Raw genomic sequence first — 25,838 nt, 5'->3', positions numbered from 1 at the left:
GAATGTCAGACATTTCATGATGTTCATTCAAACAAGTCATAAGCAGAAAACAAGTTAAATCTAGTACTTCTAGGTTTGATTCAGCAATGCTCAAATGTTTGCTGTAAAACAATATTGCAACTGCTTAGAAAGAAATTATTTGAAATTACTAAAAAAATAAAATAAAACAAAGGGGTCGAGAGACAAACTAAAGCAAACACTGACCACAATTATGGTGGCATCGTGCTATTTATTTATTTTTCTTTTCTTGACCAATAAAACATCAACATCTAAACCTCTGTTAATTCTCAATAAGAGACTCTGCAGACATAAAATAACGTCAGTCTGGTTAGTAATGAGTGAAGCTGTTGATGCTGTTTGTGGAGTTGTTTAATCAGACCCCCGCCCTTAAAAAGCCCAGAATGTTGTTTATCACATTTATTCAAAACATAACATTCAAAACTATTACATTCTCACATTTTTCACAGGATTGTTTAAAATAACAATTAAAAAGACAGGCATACTTTAATACATTCGCTTTATGTTTAAAAGTTATTATCTTGATTACTAGTCAGTAAAGATGTACGTATGTGGGCTCTTAAATATATTTGGTTATGTTGTGCATCTCTTCCAAATAACCAACAACTCATGAAAATGATTATCTTGCTATGTTTAATCTATTTTGGGTGACCGTTTCATACACTTTGGCTTACTCCTTTTGTCACACAAGTGATTGTACCTTTATTTTTGGGATTAAATGGTCCAAACATGGACCCTCTGACAGTTGGAAACATATTTGTACCTTTTTTACCCCTAAATGGTACATATGAGTACCCTAAGGTGCAACTGTGACCCATTGAGGGTACAACTTCACCATTTGTACCCTAAGTGTTCAAAAACGGACCCCAACCGTACCCTTTTTCTGACAGTGTAGGTAGGACCATTTCAGTTTCTACATGACAGTCATTGACAGATATTAAGAACAGCTCCTTGCCACACTCCAAAAGTTCTGCCATGGTAGCACTCTTTAAAGCCTTTAAGTGTCTGGTTCCACCACCTCGTTTTTCTTTTTTTTTTTTTTTCAGTTTTTTGGGCATTTGTGTTTCCACTCAGTTTTTCTGAACGATTATCACAATACTTCCTCTTTCTGTCCCGCTTTCCTTTCAATTTTGCCATGAGGTTTTCTGTGGCTTTAGATACTGTATTTCTGTGGCTTTAGATACTGTATTTCCTTCTAATGCAGCTACTTCTCTTCTGCAGTACTGCCTTATTGCTATCCGGTTTCCAAATCTGGGGACGTATGTCAGTAGTTGCTCATCTGACATACTATTGACTGCATAGCAATCAATCTAAAATAAAAGAGGAAAAAACGTAAAAGACAATCTGCCTGCAAAAGCTTTCTTTATTTCATTAAATGGATAGTTCACTTGAGTAAATTGTGACAGAATTTAATTTTTTGGACTAATTATGAATTATTATTAATTTTATTACCCCTTTCATTAGCCTATTTATTTGTATTTTATGACCAACAGATGCTGCAGTTTCACTTTGATTCCTGCTTTTCAAGCTTCCTATATTTTTTGCCACCAAAACATTTTTATTAATGTATTTACTATATGTGAAGTTGAACTGTCTTATACTGAGATGGAGATGATCTTTAATCAAATGGCATTAAGAAATATACTGCATACGTTTATGTTTCCTCACTGGAAAAGTGACAACCTAAGTTTGTTTCATGTTGTCAGATTGGCTTATGCAGGTAAGGCTTCACTGGCTAATGTTATTATGAAATAACTAGGCCTATTATAACATTGCATTCAGCCAGAGAGCAAATAATGACAACATAACCTGTACATTATTTGTTTTGTTTTGCTTTTTACCTTCTCCTCTCGAAACACTGACAGAGTGGCGTCATCCAACTCTCTATCGTTTATTAGAAAGTTCAGGAAATTCTCCATTTTGTAAAATATAGTTTAAACACAATATGCATCCCGCACCTAAATAGGTGGCCTGGTTGAATCTGCCGGCCCAGACTGGGGGGCGGGGCCACAAATCCGTGAGTACAGTTTACAAACCCGTGGGAATGGATTTGCGAAAGCGTGCGCACGGATTCAAAAACCGAGGGTACGGTTTACAAAATCTGAGCGCACGGATTGGAAATTCGTGGGTACAGTTTATTAATCCGTGGGCACGATTTGTTAAACCGAGGGAACAGTTTAAGAAATCGTGGTACGGTTTATAAACTGAGGGAATGGATTGCAAAACTGTCGGCACGGATTGTTGTTTTTTTTTTCTCCTACAGGTGACTTCCCGGGCTCCGTAGTAAGCAGAGTGAAAGAAAATACTTTTTTTAATTGCAGAAACTGATGTTAAGTAAAAAATATGATTGCAGAAGACTCAAAATTATTATGGGCTGCATGCCATTAGAGGGCATTCATAAAATATAAAACATTAAGATAATAATAATTATTATTATTATTTTATTTTTTTCAGTGAACAAACATTTCGTTGACTTGGAATTATAAGGTTCTCTCTGACATTTTTGTCAAAATGGAGTTATTCACATATTCTTATTCTGTGACAACTTATTTACATTATGTGATGTTTCTTTTGTAAGCTGTGTACATTTTGGGCCTTTTTTTTTTTTGTTTAACAAAAAGGGTTCTATCTACAGACGTCTATGGAATGCAAAAACTTTGAAACTAATTTTCTTAAAACTGCTCAGAATTCAGATAGAACCTTATAATTCCAAGGGGGCGATTTGACAGTTCACTCAAATTTTGTAAAAGTGCATCTGAAAAAAGCTATCAAAACAAAATACATTCTACACAGATTACTTTATTCCATTCACTTTCTTTTTAGAAAAAAAAATATGAAACACTTAGACAAAGAAAAAGAGAAAATATTTTGTTCTTGATGTTCTGTTTTTATTCTTGTTATAGTAAGTCAGTTATGGTCTGAAAATGATTTCAGAGCTCTTCTTTTCTGTTCAGCTCTTCTGGATCTGATGTCATAAATACATTCATAAATGCGTTCAACCCCGAAAAAACGGTGCAAAACGTTTATTAAACGGAAACGGTGGTGCGTTGAACACCTTGTTCTGATGATGCAAGTGTTGCAACTATGACAGCTGAGAAGGCCATTCTTTGTGTTCTTTCTGAAGAATTTTCAGAGCCTGATGAAATCGATATAAATACGTGTTTAATAGGCTACTGCAAAATGTTACAGTCACTGCCCTTGCCGTCCAGAATAAAAGAGAACATCCCAATCGAGTGAAGGGATTTGTGGAAACTGTGGTTCCTAATTATTGTGATCCAACATTTGCCTCGCATTTCAGGATGAAAAGACATTGCAGGTGAAGGATAATCTACTTCTTACCTCCGAGACTGTTATGATCTATATGACCTTATTATTTTTATTGTGAGTATTAGGCTTATCATTATTGCTGATCACTGTTGTTGTGCTATGATATTGTAATATTTACCATTATATAATCAGAGGAGCATAGTAACGTTTATGAAAGTGTCACTCCACAATACAATAGCAAAATATATAAATATGTATAGTATTTTTATGTTACATTAATCAGTGTCTAGCACACCTTCCTAAGGAAAAGATATGGACCAGAAGACATTGCAATTACTACATGATATTTAGATAGACTTAAAGAAGTTCCAGATCTATACTTATGCTCTTATAATTTCAGTTATTTTGCCTTTAATGTAAATAAACATGTGCAAACAATATACTTGCACGTGTGAATTTATTTTGATGTTAATTACATTTACTTACAAATTCATCATCATCATCATTTTGATATGCTATGTAACCATAAAACTCTTACGACCAGAGGCGGACAATCCAGGGGTCAGAAAGTAAAAGTCCTGCCATATTTTTGTTCCACCCATGAACTCAGCAGCTGATTTCACCAGAGGAGGAACCAAGTCATTCCTTTCAAGTCACAAGCAAGTCTCAAGTCAAATCCCAAGTCCTCAAAGAGTTAAAGTTAATGAGATAATTAAGTGTCTAATTAAATGATGATTGTGCATTAGTGATGAACACCTGCTGTTATTGAGAATTACAGAGGATCAGATATTAATGTTTTAATGGTTAAAATGATGCCACCATCACGGAGATCAGTGTGTGCTTTAGTTGGGCTCTTGGCCTTTGACTCCTGTGTTAGATCTCTCTTTGCAGTATTACATGTGTTGCTGTAAAGTAAAGAAATCAGGGCTGCACAATGAGCAACCATGCTTTTACAGCTGTACTGTTTTTTTTTTTTCATCTTTATGTTGTATGTTTAGGTTTTGAGAAGTCAACCCTGTGAAACAGCATGCAAGGAACTTGTTCAAATAGTTATGATGAATTCGTTTGAAAGCAACTGTATTTAATGCATATAAACACTTGAACTTTTCTGGCATTTAGACGCACGCAGACATAATGAACCAGTATATGAATCTCAACAATGGTGACAACCAACAAAATTCTTCATGCTGCAATGTATGCTGGGTAAGACCATGGTAAAAACTCCCATCATGCACTGCAGTATGAATTATTATTGTCACCACCGTTGAGGATCATATGATAAGTGTTCATGTCTAAAAGCCTGAGCTGATGCAGTTCTTCCTCCTAATATGTTATCACTACAGTAGCGTTTGTTTGATAGGACTTTTTTTTTCCTGAAACTCAGTAATAGCGAGACACCTTCATGATGCTCATTCAAATGATTTAAAAGCAGAAAGCATAAGCTAATCTGCTACATCAAGTTCTTTGCTGTGAAACAATATTGCACTTGCTTAAAAGCAAATTACTTTGATTTACTAAAAGGGTCAAGAGCCCAACTAAAGCACACACTGATCTCTGTGATGGTGGTATCATTTTAACCAATAAAACATCAACATCTGATCCTCTGGAATTCTCAGTAACAGCAGGTGTTCATCACTAATGCACAATCATCATTTAATTAGACACTTAATTATCTCATTAACTTTAACTCTTTGAGGACTTGGGATTTGACTTGAGACTTGCTTGTGACTTGAAAGGAATGACTTGGTTCCTCCTCTGGTGAAATCAGCTGCTGAGTTCATGGGTGGAACAAAAATATGGCAGGACTTTTACTTTCTGACCCCTGGATTGTCCGCCTCTGCTTACGACAAATACGTCTTCTGATATCTTCAATTGTTGCCTATATCGAGCTGCTGCGGACACATTGTGAACGACTTCACTTGGGCCCATTGTGCAAGCTGTCTCTTTAATACCGTATGGCTTTCCTGTAGCTCAAATAGTAGAGCATGGCGCTAGCAACGCCAAGATCATGGGTTCAATTCCCAGGAATGCAAGAGCTGATAAAATGTAAAAACTGTAACTTGAATGCAATGTAAGTCGCTTTGGATAAAAGCGTCTGCTAAATGCATAATGTAAATGTAAATGTTTATATGCATGTTGCTGCTGATTGGGTTGAAATTTTTTGACACACCCACCAAACTAGAGAAAAGGTATCACAAACCCAGTTGCACACCGTTTCCAGGAAACATGTCGTTCAACCCGGAAACCGTAGCAAAATGTTGGGCACCTGTGTGAGCTCGAACGTGCCCCAGAACAACAACAGTAGCCACACCCACCAGAGCAGAGACAACCAATTGGATCACAGCTTCAGCTGGACCACAACAGCAGACACATTCTGAAGGGGGAAAAAAACTAAATAAATATCAGTATACAGAATGATTGATAATATGCTGCTGATGTGCTGTTCAGTGATGGTTAAAAAAAACAAAAAAACAAAAAACAAAACTGATTGTCATGCTCTTCTGTGGGTCGATTTTAGAATGCATTTATAAAAATAAAATGGCATTTATATCAAGTACCAAAACCAAATATGGCTAATATTACTATAACACAAACTGCAAAATTAGACCTTTTAAAAGAATATAACCATGCCATTTTAAACCCAGACATTGATGGTCATTGTTCCAATCTTGCAAATAATCCTGCTTTTTAAATTCACTTTTTTGTATTCACATTAATGTATACTCAATCCCCAGACAGAGTGAGAACAATACACATGAAGACCTTTTCGTTGTGTATTTTATCAAGGAGTTAAAACAAGACAAAAAGTGAAACTGAAGATATACCCATGTACTATATGCCCATCCCTACTTAACAGTATGCAGTATCATTGTTATGGTTAATATAGTTCTCCTAAGTATATTGAATATGAATATATGTGTTTTCCTTGTTTTCATCGAAACGTCCATATTGAAAGAATATCTATATTAATATATAGTATAATCTTTACACACAAGTATACACGAGGGACACAAGTCAAGAATTACACTTTAAATCCCTGCACTTCCGGACTTCTGTAACATGATCCATGTAAGGCTTCAAACCTGTTTGGTAGGTATACATTCATGTAATTATATCTGCTGTCTTCAGGAAAGTTTGATCTTTGTGCCTATTTTTTGCTGTTTGGAAAGAATATTTTCACAGAAATGATCAAGAATAGATAGCCTAGTTGATAATCAGTATACAGTTTCTTTATAGCTTTATAGTTTTTTTTAAAGCAATTTTAAAATCGTGCAGTGTGTCAGTTCTTAGCTATGACAGTATTTTTATCTTTTTTCCCTCAGATTTGACGCGATATGAAGAGCCATTTTGTCATTTTTTCATTGTTATTGCAACACATACACGGTAAGTAGTAGACATAGACTTGTTTATTGCAGTTTTCGATTTTGTTTAGTCAATCAATTTCTACTTTTGAACCTGTACATGTTTATTAAACTAATTAAAAACAAATAGCCCTGCAGGTACATTAACAAAAAACAAATGGTGTGAATTTTTAGTAATTGTTTAAATTACAGAAAATTATGCTGTTGACATATGTAAGATTTTGTATGGCACCGTAAAGCAGAGAGAAATCTTCTGGCTGGAAATTGAAACTCCCTTTGTGCAAATCAAACAGATACAAGCATTCCGTTGTACCTTCTGCAATCATGTTCTTAAATTACTTATTATAAATGTGTGTTTTTATGTGTGTAGTGTTGCTGCTGTATGTGCATGTATACTGCTGTCTACATAAAGAATTGCCTTTTAAGGACAATAAAGTTAAAGTAAAGTAATGCAAAGCAAATGTCTAAAATGTTTAGTAGTGAATCAAATCTATTAAAAGTTCCGTAATCTTTAGTTTTTTTTTTTTTTTTGTTAACATTTACTAGTATTTGTGGTGGCGAAAACCACACTTAAAGGCATATTTGCATAGCTTTCTTTTTAAGGTTATGGACCAAGCCTTGTCAGTTTTAAATGAAGCAGTGAATTGTAACAGCAACACAAATAACCATCTCTCAGAGATTTTATTTAGCAGTCTAATTTTTATTTACTACTGCCCTTCAGAAGCTACATATTTACAAGCTTTCCAGAAAACGAAATAACAGTTTACGCCAATATTTCTGTTAAAAAAATTTACATCTCTCTGGCTCTAAATGCATTGAGTAACAATGCAAACTGTGTCAAAGCAGCTTTACATCAGCTTGATATAAAGCTGGGTGGCTTTACATCAGCTTTACAGCTTTGGAGTTGTCTGAAAAGAAAAGTGACTGCTAGGCTCTGGCTCTAACTATACAGCAGTATACACATCTGAAGTGTCGGTCAGGACACAAAGAATGAGGAGATGGGAACTTCTTTCCAAAGTGTATTGAATCTTAGTCTAAAAATAACACAAGAATATAACATTAGAATTCAAATAAATGGGTAAACATTCATTGTCTCTAAATAACAGTCAAAGCTCTAAATATGCAGGAGATGTGCAATTGAAGATTATATAAATATTGGTTTGGTCATATGAAATGACTTTGGTGGAGAAAGATATTACTAAATGCAAGTTGTCAGATAACATTATCGAAGGAACAATACTACTGGATAATCTGTATACAGCATCGAAAGTTAACAGATAACAGAACGATCTCCATGGAAACCACTCTGTATTTTGCATAAATTGCATCGCACATCTTGCTTATCGAGCGATCACACGTGAGTCGTTATATGTCTGTGCATACAAATGTACAAATTTAAATAATACACTTCAAATATAGCTTAAAATGTATAAATCAAAGCAAACTTACTTTAGGGTCAAACTTCTACGTGTGCCCCAGCTGATCACGCAGTAATATAATGACGCAGCAGGCAGCAAACTATAACGATAATGCCTCCTACTGGATGCATCAGGAACTGCACTTTTTAAACTATCAAAATAGAAGTGTTTCAATAAAGGTCTATCTTTCTCCAGGGACCTTTTATACAGCCGCCCCCAAAGGTGCTGCACAACTTTGTCCCTACTAAAAGGCGACTTAACTCAGGGTGACTTGGTAGGACAGGTTTATGTATTACTCAGGCAGAGTTGGGAGGTTCACTAAACGTGCTACTGGTCGAGTGTAGACTTGCCCCTTAATATCCACATCAGCAGACCTGACATGTCCATCCGAACTGTGGTGTGTCTTAATGACATGTCCAACAGGCCAGAGGGCCCTAGGCATCTGGGGATCTACAATCATGACGACCATTTTCTCTGTTATGTCCGGGGGAGAGGACTGCCACTTTTGCCGTGTCTGGAGGCCTGGAAGGTAGTTTCAGATGAACCTGGACCAGAAGTTATCAGCTAGAACCTGTGAATGCCTCCAGGGCCTTCGACTCAACAATTCAGACTCTGGGTAGATGACCTGTGTTTGGTGTCACTGGGTCAATGTCCGCAACATCAGATGACACATAACCCAGAGGCTTTGAGTTCAGAATTGCTTCCATCTCAAGAAGGACGGTAAGCATGACTTCTTCTGAAACTGATCGAGTTCCTACGGTGGTATAAAGGGCTGACTTTACCGATCGTACCTCTCTCTCCCACAGTCCTCCAAAATGTGGGGCTGATGGAGGATTGAACTGAAACTGGATCTTTTGATGAGAAAGCTGTTTCTGTAACTCGGGAGCTATTTCAGCAAAGGATTCTCTCAGTTCTCTTTCACATCCTTTAAAATTTGTTGCTTGGTCCGACCACAGTTAGGCTGGTGTTCCCCTTCGTGCTATAAATTGCCTAAGGTTCATTAGGAAGGAATCAGAATTCATGCTATTGAGGAGGTCCAAGTGTACCGCTCTAGTGGTTAAACACTTGAAGATGATCCCCCAGCGTTTTTCTGTGCTTCTCCCAATCTTAATCAGCATTGGCCCAAAACAGTCTACACCACATGAGTGAAAGGCAGGTTTGTGGAGACGGAGATGGGCAGAAGGCAAGTCTGCCATCTTGGGAATAGTTGGCTGTGCTCTCCAACGCTGACACTCAAAGCACTTATGCTGGTGCCGACGAATGGCTTCATGGTCACGGATAATCCAATAATGGCGCCAGATTTCGGCAAACACCCGCTCAGCTCCTGGATGATGTAGCTTGCAATCATAATGCTTAATTAGTAGCTGTGTGACTGGATGATGAGTGTCCAAAACAATGGGGTGTAAGGTGGATTCATCAATGGACTCAGATCTCCTCAAGCGACCTCCCACTCAGATTAAACTACTAGATTTGTCCAGTTCAGGAGCCAAGATAAGAAGGCGACTGTCAGAAGACACTGGTTTCCCTTTCTCTAAACGTTCATAGTCATTGGGGAATGACTCCTGTTGAACCCGCTTAAGAATAAGGATCTCTGCTCGACGATAATGATCCGCATCAGGAAAGGAAGCAGAGGTAGGGTTCACCTGAATTTCCTTGGCAGTGGCATCCAGGAGTTCTTGCCAAGTATGACAGTCCAAAGTATCAGGTATAATGGATTGGGGTGGTACTGCCGTGGTGCCGCAGAACAGACTTACGCAGCTCGATGGGGTCATCTGTCGGGTTGCTACCTGGCATAACTGGCCAGTTGGCTGGATCTTGGAGTAAGAAAGGAGGTCCTTGAGACCATCTATTCATCTCGGTAAGGACATTCAGCGGTTTGCCTCTGGTGAGGTCGTCTGCGGGATTGCTAGCAGAATCCATATAGCGCCAGGAACAATTTTCTGTTAGTCCCTGGATTTCGGCGACTCGATTGCCAACAAAAACTTTGTAGTGGCAGGATTCAGAGCTCAGCCAGGTGAGAACAGTGGAAGAGTCTGTCCATTACACTGTGGTCTCTATTTGCAAGGTTAGTTCCTTCTGAAGCAATTTAGCTAACTGCGCGGCCACAATAGCTCCACAAAGTTCTAATCGAGGAATTGAATGAGAACGTTTGGGGGCCACACGGGATCGAGCTACCATGAACGACAGGTACACTTGGCCTCTCCTGTCAGTGGTCCTCAAGTATGCCACAGCTCCATATGCCTGTTCTGAAGCATCTGAAAATATGTGGGCTGCGTCCGAAATCGCATACTACCTGTGGAGGTACTACATTTGAATTCGAACGTACTACTCGACCGTTAAAAAAGTACGTTCTATATAGTATGAATGAGGGTAGTATGAATGGAATTCGGACGTACTACATCCGCCATGTTGATGTTGTCACGTGTCGTGCGTCTTCACAACAGCGCGAAAATTTAAAGAGCCCACTTCACTGCGCGAACATCGTTAATGATTTAAATTCTTAACGCTTAATGAACCGTCTATTTAAAGAAAGCAACGTTAACAAGCTGATGTACTACATTGAGGTTAACGTAGTTTCATCTGTTTGTTAAACCCTCAACAAGTCAGTCCTTTACTTGGATAATGTTAAACAAGTAAATTACAAGTTAACCACAATGAACATCAAAAATGTTTTTTCCTGAGGTACTTTACACTTGAAGACAGCCGCGTCGCGGCTTTCCACCATTTTTTGAATATGACACCCCCTCTCCCGCGGCCTCATGGGATAGTAAAATGTCCATCATATGCCTACTACAGAATTCGGAAGGAAGTAGTAGGTCATCCGGGTACTTCTCGCCTACTATTTTTCGAATACAATGAATTTGAACATACTACTTGCCTCGCATACTGTTTTTCGCATACTATATAGTAGGGAAGTATGTAATTTCGGACGCACCCGTGGACTTCCTGGGAGGCACCATCCTTCTCCACTTCAGGAAGGACATAAGTCCTAGGTAGGGTGATGTTTGGCAGGTATTGAAGTTCATTCTCCCAGATGTGCCATGACCGCAGGAGCTCTGGTGGTAAGTTTGGGTCATCTCAACCCAAAAGGAAATTGGTAAGGCAGGTCCTCTCAGCACTGACTGTATCATCTTGAGAGGATCTGACGTTGACCTTGTGAAGAGGACGAAGGTGTTTGCCTTGACACAGGTTGCAGGGCTTCTTCAGGTCACACTGAGCAGCATGATGAGTCCTAGCACAGCGCCAACAGCGATTATTGTCTCGAATCCAGTCTTTGGCCTGGTAAGTTGTAAGTTTAGCAAATTCTTTGCACTGACTTAAATAATGCTCCATACTATCACAGAAGGGACATAACCGTTTCACTTCAATCGGTTTTGTCTTTTGAGTGGTACCCTTCTGAGGGGACTAGAAAGTTAAATTTTGAGCTTCTCCAACCCCATGAAGAACGGCTACAGTCCTTTTATTCTGTACAGGTCGAGAAGGCTCTCGGTCTTGAAATCCTCGTGAGGCAATCTCAACATCAAAGTCATAGCAGCACGCTTCATAGCGGAGCCAGTTTGAGAGGTCATGCAGGGTACGTATGGTTCCAGGTTGCCGGAACATGTGACAGCGGAACTCAGCTCACTGATCAGACGGTAGTTTGCTCAAAAGACAGGCAACATGTGACCCATAATTCAGCTCAATGTCACCTTCAGGTCCTAAAGTTTTTAACAACCCTACCAACGACTGTACTTGAAGAGCGAATTTCTGGAATGCTATGGTATCCCCACACTTCACATCAAGGGCTTCCAGGACACAGGCAATTTTCCTCAATGATAGTTGGTGGGGCTGACCAAACTTCTCATGGAGGGCCACCATGCATTGCATCTGCAATCAGCTTAGCTTCATCCAACTTTAAGTGGTCTACGAGTATCTGATATTTAAAAAGTTCAGTCCCATCTGGCGGAAGCAGATTCTCCAAAGCTATTCGAAGTCTGGCGAACTCGCTTGGATCTGTCCGGCTGAACTTGGGGATAGAAGGGGTAGGCTCTCTATAGACAGACTCTGACCTTGAGATGTGGGTTAAAAGTGGTATGGTTGACTCTCCTGCAGGTGCTGGACGACTTGACTGACCTGGTATGGCCCCATGTCGGGAAGAGGGAACTGGGATTTGAGCCTGTGAGGGTTTCCAATATGAGGGCGGCGCAGCGGAGGATAACAACTCTCTGAGGTCTTCAGGCGTTGGAGGTGGAGGTAGCACCTTTGGGCTTTGAGAATAATACTGAGAAGGCCGATATGCTTGTGAAAGGGGAGTCTGGGAAAGAGTCAAGAGTCAAGAACAACTATCACAAAACATTCAAACAGTCATGGATAATCCACATAATGATGCACACTAGCAAATATGATTAACTAAAGGCCAAGGCAGTTGCAAGTGTCCAGTACATATCAAAAGTGGCACACATCAAGTACACAACAAATGCGTGGTTCTTCATGGCATGAACAGCAGACCATAAAACTATTTTAGCTTTTCTCACATGGCAGCTGCAGTCACCTCTGTCTTGACTTGCTGAATGCAAACATGATGAATATGATAAGCCATTTTATCATTCCATTCCATTGTGCAATGTCACTAAGCAGGGCCCACACTCAAAAAAATTATTCAGTCTAAATTTACATTTTATGTAATTCAATTGCATAACAATTTTCCATCCATTTAGATTACATAGTTTTAACATAAACAAATCAATAAACTAAATGTGAGTCATATGCATCAGTCATACATGAATGAAACAGGTAAGTTTTATGTAATAATTCACAGCAAAGTCCCCACACTGCTCAGTGTTCATGTGTTTCCACACTACAGAGTGTTCAAGTAGAATTGAAGCAGTGCTGGAGTTAAGAAGATAATTATGTGATGATTGATCATTAATGATGAACAGCTGCTGTTATCAAGAAGAATCACCGAAGGAAAGAGAAACACAAGAACTACAACTGACTTCAGCCACAGCCGAAGATGAAATCAACTGAAATAAAAGACATTAAATCTCTCAAGATCTGATTAAACAGCTTCACAAACAGCATCAGATTGACCAGATTGACTTTATTTCTGTCAGACTTCTAGAGAAGCTCTTATTGAGAATTAACAGAGGTTTAGATGCTTTATTGTTTTGTTTGAAATCACCATCAAAGAGATCAGTGTTTCCTTTTGTTGGGCTCTGGGCTCTTGACCCTCGATACTTTGGTGTTGCTATTATACTGGTTGCTTTAATTGTGTGTTTATATAAAACACACTTAATTTAGCCAGTGAAACCAAGAAAAAAAGAAAAAATAGAGTTGGGGGCAGATGATCTACCGATCTAGTTTCAAGTCCAGTGTCTTATGAATATGTTTGGGTTTGTTTTATAGCTTCAGATCTAGTAGCATTGTAAAAGATAATTTGAATAATTTACAAATTTCTTTGTGCACAAAAAGCTTTCATCTGCAGCACTACAAAGACCACAGACATCAAGAATCAGTGTATGAATCTCAACAATGGTGACAGTCAAGAAAATGCTTCATGTTGCAATGTATGCTGGGCAACACCATAGTACAAGACTCTCCCATGTATCCCAGCATGCATTGCAGCATGAATAAACAATGCAGCTGAATTGTCTGGTTATTTTCTTTTATTCTTACTATTTTATTTTACGTTTGCTGTTTTAGTAGCTTGTTTTGTGATGTTTAGAGTTTCATCTGTATATTTTGTTGACTGTCACCATTGTTGAGATTCATACACTGATTCTTGATGTCTGTGGTCTTTGAATTGCTACAGATGAAAACATTGTGTGCACAAAGTGATTTGTAAATTATTCAAATGATCTGATATTTACAATACTGCAAGATCTAAAGCTACAAAAAAAAAACTAAAGCGGTATGACATCTATATAATCAGATATTGGACTTGAAATAAGATCGGTGGATCATCTGCCCACAACTCTTTTTTTCCTTGGCTTTGCTGGCTAAGCGTGTCTTATAGAAACACAGTTAAAGCAACCAATACAATAGTAACACCAAAGTATCAAGGGTCAAGAGCCCAACAAAAGGAAACACTGGTCTCTTTGATGGTGATTTCAAACAAAACAATAAAGCATCTAAACCTCTGTTAATTCTCAATAAGAGCTTCTAGAAGTCTGACAGAAATAAAGTCAATCTGATGCTGTTTGTGAAGCTGTTTAATCAGATCTTGAGAGATTTAATGTCTTCTTTTATTTCAGTTGATTTCATCTTCGCTGTGGCTGAAGTCAGTTGTAGTTCTTGTTTTCTTTCCTTCGGTGATTCTTCTTGATAACAGCAGCTGTTCATCATTAATGATCAATCATCACATAATTATCTTCTTAACTCCAGCACTGCTTCAATTCTACTTGAACACTCTGTAGTGTGGAAACACATGAACACTGAGCATTGTGGGGACTTTACTGTGAATTATTACATAAATCTTACCTGTTTCATTCACGTATGACTGATGCATATGAATCACATTAAGTTTATTGATTTGTTTATGTTAAAACTATGTAATTTAAATGAATGGAAAATTGTAATGCAATTGAATTACATAAAATGTCAATTTAGACCGAATCATTTTTTTGAGTGCATGTATGCAGAGCCACGAAGACAATTTGTGTGTTACATTATGCATTTGTTGCCACTGGATTTTATTTTATTTTTTTAACCATTTTTTCAGGTGTGTTTGGTGATCCAGATTTAGCGAAGTCAGTGTTGGAGGGAGATTCTGTCACTCTGAAAACTGATGAAATACATAGTGAAGATCTCATAGTGTGGACCTTTGGACCTGATGATACTGTCATAGTAAGGAACTCTGAAATTAAGATGTTTAGAGACAGATTGCTGGTGGACCAGTCGACTGGATCTCTTACCATCAACAACATCACAGCTAATTTTTCTGGAATATATAAATTAACAAACGTCAGGAAGAGCTCATACAAGACATTTAATGTTACTGTCTATGGTGAGTAGCTCCAGTCTTTCAGTATAGTTTGATGTGTAGGACAAGTTTGCACTAAAATAAATGTTACTTTATTATGTAAAATTTAACGTATGTAAAGAAATTATACTTCTTGAAGGTCTATGATGTTGCTCAAGTCATTTGCCCTGGTGTCCTAAGGAATATTCATAGTTCCTCCTTGGGAACTCGAGCTGCGTCACAACGCTTTGGGAATGCCCCTGCGTGACCGGTTCTGAATCTGCTGTGTAATCTGTCCAATGGAAGATCGCGACGTCATAGGCGGGTGATGTCAGAGACCAGGAAGCATAAAAGCACGTGCGGCAAAGCTGGCGTCAGCCTTCTGTCATTCTGAACCGCACTCTTTGTGTGTCTGTTTCTATTCTGTTGTCTGCTAAAAGCACTTTCACAGAAATACATAAACTGCTCTTGGCAGCGGGTCAAGCTGATGCATGTCTGCACACAATGTCTGTGTTACAGGCGTACCAAGCTGATCTGCTGAAAGAGCTTGATGAGCGCGAGCAGGTGAGCTCCGATGATATCGTGGAGCTCAGGAGGACCGCTGATTTGTCTCTCCGCGCCACTAAGGAGACCGCCCATGCCATTGGGCGCTCAATGGCTGCGATGGTGGCAGCGGAGAGACATCTGTGACTGACCCTGTCAGATATGAAAGACAAGGACAGGGTCTGCCTACTGGACTCCCCGCTCTTGTCTTCTGGCCTGTTCGGCGATGCTGTCAACTTGGTCGTCAACAGGTTTCAGGAGGCGAGGAAGCAAGCAGCGGCATTCCAGCGGTTCCTCCCTTGCCGCTCTCGGGCTCAGGGGGCTGCTGTGCGGGAGCAGCCCTCGACGAGTACTGGCTCCTCATACAGGGAGGCTCAAAAAGAGAGCGCTGCCTCTCGTGCCCCCCCGCGGCAGGGCCAGAAGCAGCGCTACTCGTCTGGGGCTTCGAAGTCGAAGCCGGATCTGAGGTCCATACTTACGGCTAGGAGGTGCCAGAAGAAAAAGTCCTGACACAGGGAGGTGCAGGACTTTGGAGGGCAGGCCCCTCTGGGGAAGAGAGAAATTACATGGTGCCCATCTCTCCCCAGTGCCCTCGACGCCCCGACGCAAGGGGACTGAGACGCACGTTATAATAAATAGATTATTTAGCAGCGTGGAAACTACTGCCAAATGTGTCTCGATGGGTCCTGCAGACTGTAGAAAAGGGATATCGAATTCAGTTCACTTTTCCACCGCCGCGCTTCAGCGGCGTGACTCCCACGCTGGTGGGCCCCGAGCAGGCTCTGGTTATTGAACAAGAGGTGAAAAACCTATTAAGGAAGGAGGACATCAAGGTGATCCCTCCTCGCGAGAGGGAATCCGGGTTTTACAGCCGGTATTTCATAGTTCCCAAGAAGGATGGGGGGTTGCGTCCGATCATAGATCTGCGTCAACTGAACCGCTCAGCCAGTCAGCTGAAGTTCAAGATGCTCACGCTGAGGCAAGTCGTGTCACAAATCAGGTGCGAGGACTGGTTTGTCACGATAGGTCTAAAAGACGCATACTTCCATGTATCCATCCTTCCATGTCACAGGAAGTTCCTAAGGTTTGCTTTTGGGAGCAAAGCATACCAATATCGGGTTCTTCCCTTCGGTCTAGCACTCTCACCCCGCACGTTTACAAAAGTAGTGGATGCAGCACTAGCTGCGTTGCTTATTTAGGCGTGGTGTGGGATTCGACCACGATGCAGGCACGAATGTCTCCTGCTCGGATCGAGTCGATCCTCACATCAGTCAAGAGAGTGAGAGAAGGCCAGTCACTCACTGTCAAGCAGTTTCAGAGATTGCTGGGTCTGATGGCAGGTGCGTCCAATGTGATACCATTTGGCCTGCTATACATGAGACCCCTACAGTGGTGGCTCAAGACCAAGGGATTTTCCCCGAGGGGAAATCCACTTCGCACGATCAGGGTCTCTCGACGGTGTGTGCGAGCCCTAGACGTGGAGGAAACCTTGGTTCTTAAATCAGGGCCCGGTGCTGGGAGCTCCATGTCGCCAGTTATCGTTAGCGACGGACGCATCTTTCACCAGTTGGGGAGCAGTCATGAGTGGCCGCTCAGCCCGCAGTCTGTGGAGTGGCTGCCATCTCCTATGGCACATCAATTGTCTGGAGATGCTAGCAGTCTATCAAGCACTGAAATATTTCCTCCCAGACCTGAGAGGTCACCATGTGTTGGTGCGCACCGACAACACAGCGGTGGTCTCTTACATCAACCACCAAGGGGGGTCTGCGTTCGTACCCATTGTACAAACTGGCACACTAGATACTTTTGTGGTCCCAGGACAAGTTCCTCTCACTGAAAACACTGTATATTCCTGGGTACCTGAACGTGGGAGCAGACGTACTGTCCGAGGTGGTGAAGCAGATATGTAACCCTGGACCACAAAACCAGTCTGAAGTGTCAATTTTTTGAAATAAATAAGCTTTCCATTGATGTATGGTTTGTTAGGATAGGACAATAATTGGCCGAGATACAACTATTTGAAAATCTGGAATCTGAGGCTGCAAAAAAATCGAAATATTGAGAAAATCGCCTTTAAAATTATCCAAATTAATACTTAGCAATGTATATTACTAATCAAAAATGACGTTTTGATATATTTACAGAAGGAAATGTACAAAATATCTTCATGGAATATGATCTTTACTTAATATACTAATGATTTTTGGCATAAAAGAAAAATCTATAATTTTGACGCATACAGTGTATTTTTGGCTATTGCTACAGATATACCCCAGCGACTTAAGACTGGTTTTGTGGTCCAGGGTCACATATGGAGAATGTTTTATCAGGCAGAGGTGGACCTCTTTGCGACTTGAGTGAATGCGCAGTGTCCCCTCTGGTTCTCTCTAGCTCCTCCAACTCCCTTGGGACTGGACACTATGGTACAGACATGGCCGAGGCTTTGTCTGTACGCCTTTCCCCCGATCGCTCTGCTCCCGGGAGTTCTGACGAGAGTGCGCCGAGATGGTGTTCGCCTACTGTTAGTAGCCCCATTCTGGCCGGGCCGAGTATGGTTCTCGGACCTGATTTCCCTCCTAGACGGCTCTCCATGGGAGATTACTGTCAGGAGGGATCTCCTCTCACAAGCAGGGGGCGCGATTCTGCACCCCTGCCTGGAGTTATGGAAACTGTGGGTGTGGCCCCTGAGGGGGCACAGCTCATAGCTTCTGGTTTCCCAGCTGAGGTGGTAGAGACCATTCTCCAATCCAGAGCTCCCTCTACGAGGAAAGTGTACGCCCTGAAGTGGAAGTTCTTCACTTCATGGTGCAGAGATCGCCAGCAAGACCCTGTTAACTGCCCAGTTGGTACAGTTCTTGAGTATCTGCAGGCTAGATTCTCTGCAGGGGTATGTCCTGCACCATGAAACTGCTCCAGTTTATTGTCCTGCACGTTCTCGTGTCCCCACGTGGGACCTGCCGGTGGTGCTAGAGGCTCTGTGTAGACCACCTTTCGAGTCAAGGCACACTCCACTAGAGGTATGGCGGCCTCCAAGGCCTTCTCTGCAGGTGTCCATGTATCAGACATCTGCAACGCTGCGGGTTGGTCCACCCCTTCCACCTAGACATCGGTACTACCCCAGGTTCTTCAGTCCTCTCATCCTAGTCGTTTATGTTGAGACATACATACAGGGCAGGGACTTGTAGGTCTGGTGGCGTAGGCATCTCGTTCCCAAAGCGTTGTGACGCAGCTCGAGTTCCCGAGGAGGAACGTCTCCAGGTTACGCATGTAACCATGGTTCCTTGAGGGAACGAGACGCTGCGTCACATTGCCATACTTCTGGCATCCCTGCCAGCGCAGTTCTTCATGACTTGAGGCTGACGCCGGCTTTGCCACACGTGCTTTTATGCTTCCTGATCTCTGACGTCACCCGCCTATGACGTCGCGCCCTTCCATTGGACAGATTACACAGCAGATTCAGAGCCGGTCACGCAGGGGCGTTCCCAAAGCGTCTCGTTCCCTCAAGGAACCATGGTTACATGCGTAACCTGGAGACATTTTCAGTCACGTGACTGAATCGAAGACCTGGAAGGCAAAACATCCAACTGCAGCATAAGCCTGTCAATTTTCCATTTGTTTCCAAGCCACACGTTTAGATCACCTCTCAAAAGAATAAAACAAAGATATAACAAAATGCAAGTTTTGGCAATTTGCAATCCGTATAATGCACCCACCGCAACATTTCAATCACTAAAACAGCGGGACATTCTAAAACTTTTAATGTGAAAAACACTTGAAAGTCCCTTAATGTATTAAATGATCAAATTTAGTACACACCTTATTGATGATGCATACTTTCTAAAGGCAAGAAGATGAGCCTGGAATATGAACGTGATGCACTAACAGTGCTTTCTTTATAATGGTTTTCTATGGGAAAACATTTAATGTGAAACTTTGCACATTGCATTAATATTCTGGGTTCATCTGCTTGCCAGTACAAAGAATGCATCATCAATAAGGTGTGAACTAAATTTGGTCAGTGTCTTATTACATTACTAATTAATGCAAACTTTGTAAAAATAACTGGCGGTCAGAGGAGCAAAGCCTTGTTTTGCCCTCCAGGTGGGCGTTCCTGTAAGGGTGTGACATCATGTGAAAACTATGAATTGTAGGCAAAGCTAATATGTTTAAGATTGCAGTATTGTTTTGATTATGACTTCTCCCCCTTCTCCCAAAAAATGGAAACATACTGTTTTACCTGCTGTTATGCATGTTTTGTTGCAACTATGTGATAAATTCACCTACTAACGTGTTCTATTCAACTTCTGTCTTTCTTGACCATGTAAAAAGGATGATTTAGACAGCTTTACAATTCAAATAATGTGTAATTCACTGAATAATTCATGTAGCTTTAACAATAATCGTCAAATTCTTCTTTTTGTATAGTACACTAAGTGAAATTAGTAAAATGACATAAATTAAAAACACATAAATTACATAAAATGCCTACAGTTTTCCACAACATTTAACAGTATTGTACTGTAAAATTGGTAATAAGTCACTTTGGATAAATGCCTCTGCTAAATGAATAAATGTAAATGTAAGTGTAATGCAAATGCAAAATTACATAATATGTCCCAGCAGATCTATTACAGTTTTTCCCTGTGTATAGTAAGGGAACACAATATTACTACTGTTAAATAGTGTATTTTACTGTTAAAATGACAAACATTTTTACAGTGAACAGTTACCTTTATAGTGCATTACTGCAAAGGTTTTAATAAACTGAAGGACGAGTCAGTTATTTTCTGTTGTAAATAACAGTATGCTATAGTTGACAGACATTGATGTATTAATGTATTTATCCAGGACTATTCTTTAAATTCTTACCTAAATAAGTGTCACCTACAACCAAAAAACTTCTTTATAAAAATAAAACCAATTAAAAAAAAAAGAAAAAAAATTACATTCATCTGTAAATTGTGATTTGCCTGTTTATTTTCTCAGCTTGTCTGCCTGTTCCTGTCATCAGAGAATCTTCACAATGTTCTTCATCATCATCAACATATTGTTCACTGCTGTGTTCAGTGGTGAATGTGGGTCATGTGACTCTCTCCTGGTACAAAGGAAACAGTTTATTGTCCAGCATCAGTGTGTCTGATCTCAGCATCAGTCTCTCTCTACCTCTGGAGGTGGAATATCAGGATAAAAACACCTACAGCTGTGTGCTCAACAACCCCATCAGCAACCAGACGAGACATCTGGACATCAGCAAACTCTGTCACACATGTTCAGGTACAGCAGCGCTGATATTAGTGATTATTTACTGAGCTGATCTGTTCAAGTTTATACTTATACTGTTTTTTTTTTGTGTCTTTTTTCATTTTTCAGGTTTGTCCACAGTTAATATCGTGGTGGTTTGCATTTGTGGTCTGGCTGTGGCTGCAGTTTTGTGTGGTATTTACTGTTACTGTCAGCGCCAGATGCCTCAACAAGCAGCTAATCAGGGTATGTGATACCTATAGCTAAATTTACAGAAGAAAAATATGAGCTTTTGGGACAGATTTACTAACAGCTTGTGTCAGTGCAAACTCTTTTGGCATTAAAAAAAAAACTACTGCAAGGATTTACTAAAGACACACAACGAGAAATTAGTGATGAAAAGCCATGGACACAGATATTTTTGTGATTGACCTTTTTGCATATGCATTTGTAGGAGTTTCACTGTCAGGCCGCTAAATAGGCTATTTAAATGTGATTTGGTTTGCGATTTTGCGCTGGACATGATATTGAATATGTGTATTCTCATGATTCGGCCGCAGAACTTTCCCAATCCCAGTGGTGCTTTTATTAGATTGTGGCATCATGCTAATTTGCCCTGTTTAAGTAGCTAAATCTGGCCCTTATTATGCAAAGTACATTTTTGAAAGAAAGTTTTAGTGTACTTCTACTTCATTGTTTAAATTAAGCGATTATTTTTATACAGACCAACCTGTTGGAGAAGAACATATTAGGCTAACTAATGGTGAGAGACAATTTAACTATGACTTTTGTGTTTATATGTGTTTGATGTGGCTTTATTCTGTTCACTGAGACATCAAACAACTTTACAAAGATCTCTAAAGCTAAAACATTGCAGTTATGACAAATGGCTTTATTGAATTGAGTCATGTGATTATTGTTAAGGTGTAGTTCCTGGGAACGCTGGGGATGCTGATCGAACAAACAATGGTAAGATACTGTATTACTGAATCTGTGCATGACTGTGTTCATATAAATGCACACACAATACATTCTTATTGTTTTTTTGTTTTTGTTTTTTTCAGCAGGTGCAGAAACAGCTGATCAGAGGAGACATTCACAAAACAGTAAGTTACTGTAGAACTAATCCATTTTAAGGTACCCAACTGGCTTCAACTGGCTGATACTCTTAGATGTCAAACGCCATTACAAAGAACAGTTGTTTTCTGTCAGATGCTTTGATATTCTTTCCTTATTCTTTTTTGCTAATATACAGCAACATCAGTAAGATCTATCAAATTTAGTGGCAATGACTGAAATTAGGAAAATAAGTAGAAATGATTGTTTAAATCTGGACAGTAGAAACAAGGCTTGACTTTCACTGATCTCTGTCTGAAAAACTGTTTCTGTTTGTTCTCCAGATGTTTTTGAGAAGGATGAAATGAAGTCAGTATTCACACCAGTGGGAGAGTCTGTCTTACTTCAAACTGATATCACTGAAATACAGGAAAATGAGCAGATCGAGTGGAAGTTTGCTAATTCAGAACTTCTCGTTAAAGCTGAATTTGTTGTCATAGCTAAGTGGGATAAAACAAACGATGAGAAATACCTAAATAATGAAGAAAGATTCAAAGATAGGTTGCAACTGCACCACAATACTGGATCTCTGACCATCACAAACATCACACCTGAACACTATGGACATTATAAACTACAAATCACCAGCGAGAGACGGAAGATCTCAAAGATGTTCAATGTTGTTGCTCCTGTGAGTAGATTGAGTCCTTTAATATATTATATTTTGTTTTTATTATCTTTAACTGATATATTATTAGTTATGGCAAGCAAAAGTGACATGATAGATGAAAACACTTTTTCTGTCTGCTATTTTGTATCCTAATTCATGGTGAATAGGTTTATGCAAATCACAATAAATATTTCTCAATGCATCTGAAATTAATATTATCAATCACTGTAGTCAAGGGACTAATTCAATTTTTAGATTGATGGAAATATTAAACAACCTGCCCTGTTTTCACCTTTGCTTTTTGTTTTCTTAAAGGTCCTGAAAAAAAGACAGAGTACAATCCAGAGGAGAGAAACTTGCCCTTGATAACAGAAGAGGACTATACAGTATATCATCCATAATTTAATTCCATTGCCAAAAAAAAAAGTTCTACTTTTATTTTTCAGCCATCTAAAGTACCTTAAAGACTAAATTAAATTTGTGTGTGCAATACAAGCTGACATATTGCATTGACTTATTGCATTTTCTTTTTTTATGGTCTGTTTTGTACGGCCATGCTACAGATACAAATGGTCCCCAGGGGATTAATTCTAAAGAATTTGGTGATGCCAAAAAAAATAAAAAATAAAAATCAACAAACAGTATTTTAATTCTCATGTTGTGTTCCATTCATTTTGACTCGGAGATGATTTTCTTTTTCCCAAAAATGCTGGTTAATGTCACATTGGACTAAAACTTACTGACTTAGCTCACACAGGGAACTTCCTAAAGAAAGCTGATAATTTTTGTGATTTTTTTTTAATGCTATATTATCATTTATCAAATTACTTATTCATTATCACAGGTTTTGTATTTCTTTTTGGAACGCAGCCCTGAGGAGCTCCAGTGCTGATGGTGTGGGTGATGGATGAGAATTTTCCCAGCGTCACTAGCTGCTGTCTGTCAGGAAGCTGGTGATCCACTGACAGATGGAGGTGGGTACAGAGAGCTATGTCAGTTCATTCTGAAGGGTGATGGTGATTCATGATGGTGTTGAAAGCGGAGCTGAAATCCACAAACAGGATCCTTGCATAAGTCCCTGGTCTGTTCAGATGTTGGAGGATGTAGTGCAATCCCATGTTGATTGCATCATCCACAACCACAAAACATCCACAGCACAAAACTCTCTGATCACTGTTTGGTTCATCTTCTACTCCCTATTTCATCCTTTGCTTTTGGAAAACTCACATCCAACACCCGCACCATCAGCACTGGAGCTCCTCAGGGCTGCGTTCTCTCCCCACTGCTCTTCTCCCTCTACACAAATGACTGCACCTCTAAAGACCCCTCTGTCAAACTCCTGAAGTTTGCAGATGACACTACAGTCATAGGTCTCATCCAGGACAGCGACGAGTCTGCTTACAGACAAGAGGTTGAGCAGCTGGCTGTCTGGTGCAGTCATAACAACCTGGAGCTGAACACGCTCAAAACTGTAGAGATGATCGTGGACTTCAGGAGAAACCCCCCTGCTCTCCCCCCACTCACCATCATGAACAGCACTGTGGCTGCAGTGGAGTCATTCAGATTCCTGGGCACCACCATCTCTCAGGACCTGAAGTGGGACACTCACATTGACTCCATCATGGGAAAGGCTCAGCAGAGGTTGTTCTTCCTTCGTCAACTGAAAAGTTCAACCTGCCACAGGCGCATATGACACAGTTTTACTCAGCTGTTATTGAGTCGGTTCTGTGCTCCTCTATAACTGTCTGGTTTGGGTCAGCCAGCAAATTAGATATAAGAAGACTGCAGCGAACTGTTAGGACAGCAGAAAGGATCATTGGTGTGCACCTGCCCAGCCTTCAGGACTTATACAACTCCAGAGTGAAGAAACGGGCAGGTAACATCATCAAAGACCCCTCTCACCCCGGACACAACTTGTTTGCACTTCTCCCCTCAGTCAGACGCTACAGATCTCTGTGCACTAGAACATCTAGGCATAAAAACTGTTTTTTCTCACAAGTACTATGTAAATACATATGCATATTTTCTATACAGCTGTATATAGAGAGAAAATAATGCACAAATCTGTACATACATCTTCTGTTCCAGATTCATACACATTATTATTATTATTATTGTTAAGCCTTATTTAAATGTTTCTGTTCTCATGTCAGATATTTATGTATATATGTATGTATGCGTGTATGTACCAAGAGCTTCTTAAAAAACCACAACAAATTCCTTGTGTGTTTGCGCACACTTGGCGAATAAAGCTGATTTTGATTCTAATTCTGATTCTGATTAGTCGTAGGCCTGATCTGAACTTTTTTTGTGTGCCTCAGTTTTTGTGTGAACATTGCCAATAAGATCAATAAGACCTACAATCAATCAGTTCCAAAGAGAAATGCAAAGCCTGTGTTAACTGAAAGAAAATAAGTCGACAAAAACATTGAATCCAAGATTTGTTGGTAATATAGCATACTGAGAGATTTACAAGCTATTTTTAAAAGGCTGATCTTTTTCTTATTTTTTTACCAGGAAAACCAGATTAGGTACAAGATTCTCAGAGCATAACACATTAGTTAAGTGTTGCAGTCCTCCTCGCCCCGCTCCGAGCGGGATTCGATCCGCGGTTTCCAGCATGGGAGGCGGGCGCTCTAACAAGAAGGCTAAAGGCCACAGTCGCCAGCATTGGTTGCTAGAACGCCTCTTGAGATCACGGGAGTGAGGTTTTACCTGTACAGCATTTACCCGCTGGCCTCTGCTACATAAGGACAAATGGTCATGAATAATTATGATTTGTTTGGGTAACATCAATAAAAACTAATTAAAAAAAAAAAAAGTCTTGATTTTGTTTTTGTGGTCTTCTAGAATAGGTTTTTATGCTTGAATGTTCAAAAACATTATTTTTCACATATTTTATATGGTTTCAGCTCCTCCTAGTTTGTTGGTATGCTCTGGGTTGCATTTCCCAAAAGCAACTACGGTTGCAAGTTCCGTCACTACCATTGGAGTTCAATGGAACATGCAACCATAGTTAGCTAACAATATTTTTGGGAAACGCACCGCTGTTTAGATTCTGTCTCTATTGCTGCCTTCACGTGCTATCGGAATTATCGTAAATACGAGTTTCCTAATCGGAAATTGGACGTGAACGGCCTCTCAAGTTGTATTTACTACTGGGAAATTCAGAAATAATTTTGATACCGGAGTTTCCGAGTTGGGCGGTCATAAACTTTAAACATGGTGGAGGGAACAACCACTGCTGCTGTCAATGCTGTTCTCACAACAACTACCCACATAGCAATTTTTCTCTGGCCCAGCTCCGGCCCAGACAATCAGCT

General features: G+C 40.0%; 1 protein-coding gene across 3 annotated transcripts; it reads left to right on the top strand.

Moving 5' to 3' along the window:
- Positions 1-6,414: 6,414 nt before the first annotated feature.
- On the top strand, positions 6,415-25,230 carry LOC131529795 (uncharacterized). 3 transcript variants are annotated; one of them, XR_009268224.1, is made up of 10 exons: positions 6,415-6,669; positions 14,766-15,050; positions 20,535-20,822; positions 20,919-21,035; positions 21,514-21,552; positions 21,714-21,758; positions 21,854-21,895; positions 22,190-22,536; positions 22,831-23,489; positions 25,033-25,230. XR_009268224.1 is itself a non-coding variant. In XM_058759696.1 (10 exons), exons 3-10 carry the CDS (start codon positions 14,912-14,914, stop codon positions 22,879-22,881), a joined length of 1,068 nt encoding a protein of 355 aa, XP_058615679.1. In that variant the 5' UTR covers positions 6,415-6,669; positions 12,158-12,298; positions 14,766-14,911; the 3' UTR covers positions 22,882-24,777. The 3 variants fall into 3 exon arrangements, 2 of the variants coding, with proteins under 2 accessions (XP_058615679.1, XP_058615678.1); XM_058759696.1 differs by lacking the exon at positions 25,033-25,230 and adding an exon at positions 12,158-12,298 and having other exon boundaries at positions 22,831-24,777; XM_058759695.1 differs by lacking the exon at positions 25,033-25,230 and having other exon boundaries at positions 22,831-24,777.
- The last annotated feature ends 608 nt before the right edge of the window (positions 25,231-25,838 follow it).

This window comes from Onychostoma macrolepis, chromosome 22 (assembly GCF_012432095.1).
Source record: "Onychostoma macrolepis isolate SWU-2019 chromosome 22, ASM1243209v1, whole genome shotgun sequence".
Classification (NCBI taxonomy): domain Eukaryota; kingdom Metazoa; phylum Chordata; class Actinopteri; order Cypriniformes; family Cyprinidae; genus Onychostoma; species Onychostoma macrolepis.
This window is presented reverse-complemented; position numbering and strand designations above follow the sequence as displayed.

Excerpts from the sequence above, each read along its gene's own strand:
- LOC131529795 (XM_058759695.1), top strand. The coding sequence starts at position 6,621 with ATGAAGAGCCATTTTGTCATTTTTTCATTGTTATTGCAACACATACAC. Across the intron at positions 6,670-14,765 it reads GTTATTGCAACACATACACG|GTGTGTTTGGTGATCCAGAT; the intron begins GTAAGTAGTAGA and ends CCATTTTTTCAG. Across the intron at positions 15,051-20,534 it reads ATTTAATGTTACTGTCTATG|CTTGTCTGCCTGTTCCTGTC; the intron begins GTGAGTAGCTCC and ends TTATTTTCTCAG.